The sequence below is a fragment of the Sturnira hondurensis genome, unplaced genomic scaffold, assembly GCF_014824575.4.
Source record: "Sturnira hondurensis isolate 20B ecotype Veracruz unplaced genomic scaffold, ASM1482457v3 Scaffold0001085, whole genome shotgun sequence".
In the NCBI taxonomy this organism is placed as follows: Eukaryota; Metazoa; Chordata; class Mammalia; order Chiroptera; family Phyllostomidae; genus Sturnira; species Sturnira hondurensis.
The window spans coordinates 13-1,273 of NW_028073716.1; the positions used below are offsets into that span (position 1 = coordinate 13).

A 1,261-nucleotide genomic window follows, 5' to 3' on the forward strand; every position below is an offset into this window, starting at 1 on the left:
AGAAGTCTTTTACTCACATCCTGTGACAGTGGCAGGCAGATATTTTCATAAATGTGGATGTGGAAGCAGAGCTTCAGATCTTTTCCACTTTCTTCTGAGAGTCAGTACAATAGCTGAGACATGAACCCAATATCATGTGCTGCCACTCTGCTGAAGGGCAATGTGGACAAAGCGACAGTTTCAATAAGATGAATCACAAACTTAAAAATATCTGAGAAAAAGAGATTTTATCTGGAAAGAGTGGATGTGGCTCCTTGAAAGGGGAGGACATTGGGAATGGATTGCCAAGTTCATTTTAACTGGTGACTGCGGTCTCCAGTGCATGAACTCCCATTGCTTACATGGAGATGCTCTTGCTGAAGAGTTTCCCCAGGGCAGCCTTCATGTCCCAATTTCTCAGACTATAGATGAAAGGATTTAACATTGGGGTCACTGCGATGTACATCACAGTTATCACAGCATCTTTTAAGCTGTACCTGGTCAGAGGGTGGAAGTACATGCCCATGACTGTTCCATAATACAAAGAAACCACTGTGAGGTGGGAGCCACAGGTAGAGAAGGCTCTGAGCACATCCTTGGTGGATGGGAAACCACCAAGGGTGGTGGTAGGACTGTGGAGAAAAACCTTAACATAGGAGATGATGATACATAGCAATGGCACAGAGAAAACAGCAACCCTGAGGTACATCATCTTCACATTAAAGTGGATGTCAGAACAGGACAGCTTGAGCAAAGGACTAATGTCACAGTAGAAACTGGCCACTTCCTGGTTGCCACAGAAGGACAGGCTAGCTGTGAGCAGAGTTTGGGGAAGGGCATTGACATTTCCAACCACCCAAGACCCAACAACTAGCAGGACACAAGTTCGTGGGCTCATAATTGTTATGTAATGAAGTGGGCGGCTGATGGCCACTGCACGGTCATATGCCATCACAGCCAGGATATAGCTATCTGTGTTACCCAAGGCAATCATGAAATACATCTGTGTTAGACAGCCCCAAAAGGAGATGGCTTTGGTGCCCAAGAGATGATTGGCTAGCATCTTAGGGATGGTTACAGAAGAAAGAAGATGTCAACAAAGGAGAGTTTAGCAAAGAGAAAATACATTGGGTTGTGAAGTCTAATGTCGGAGCGAATGGCCGAGATGATAAACAGGTTTCCAATCAGTATGATGGGGTAAACGAAGAGGAAGAGAATGAAGAAGAAATATTCCTGTTCCTGCTTCCTGCTGACTCCCAGGAGGATAAACTCCAGGGCAGAA

At 45.2% G+C, this 1,261-nt stretch overlaps 1 protein-coding gene across 1 annotated transcript; it reads right to left on the reverse strand.

The window, feature by feature from the left end:
* Positions 1 to 337: 337 nt before the first annotated feature.
* LOC118997131 (olfactory receptor 1A1-like) lies at positions 338 to 1,257 on the reverse strand (the record flags this gene model as incomplete). Its single annotated transcript, XM_037060764.1, is given in 2 exon segments — positions 338 to 1,062; positions 1,065 to 1,257. Coding segments are annotated over 2 exon segments (918 nt in total), but the record flags the coding sequence as incomplete, so codon positions are not given.
* Positions 1,258 to 1,261: the final 4 nt, after the last annotated feature.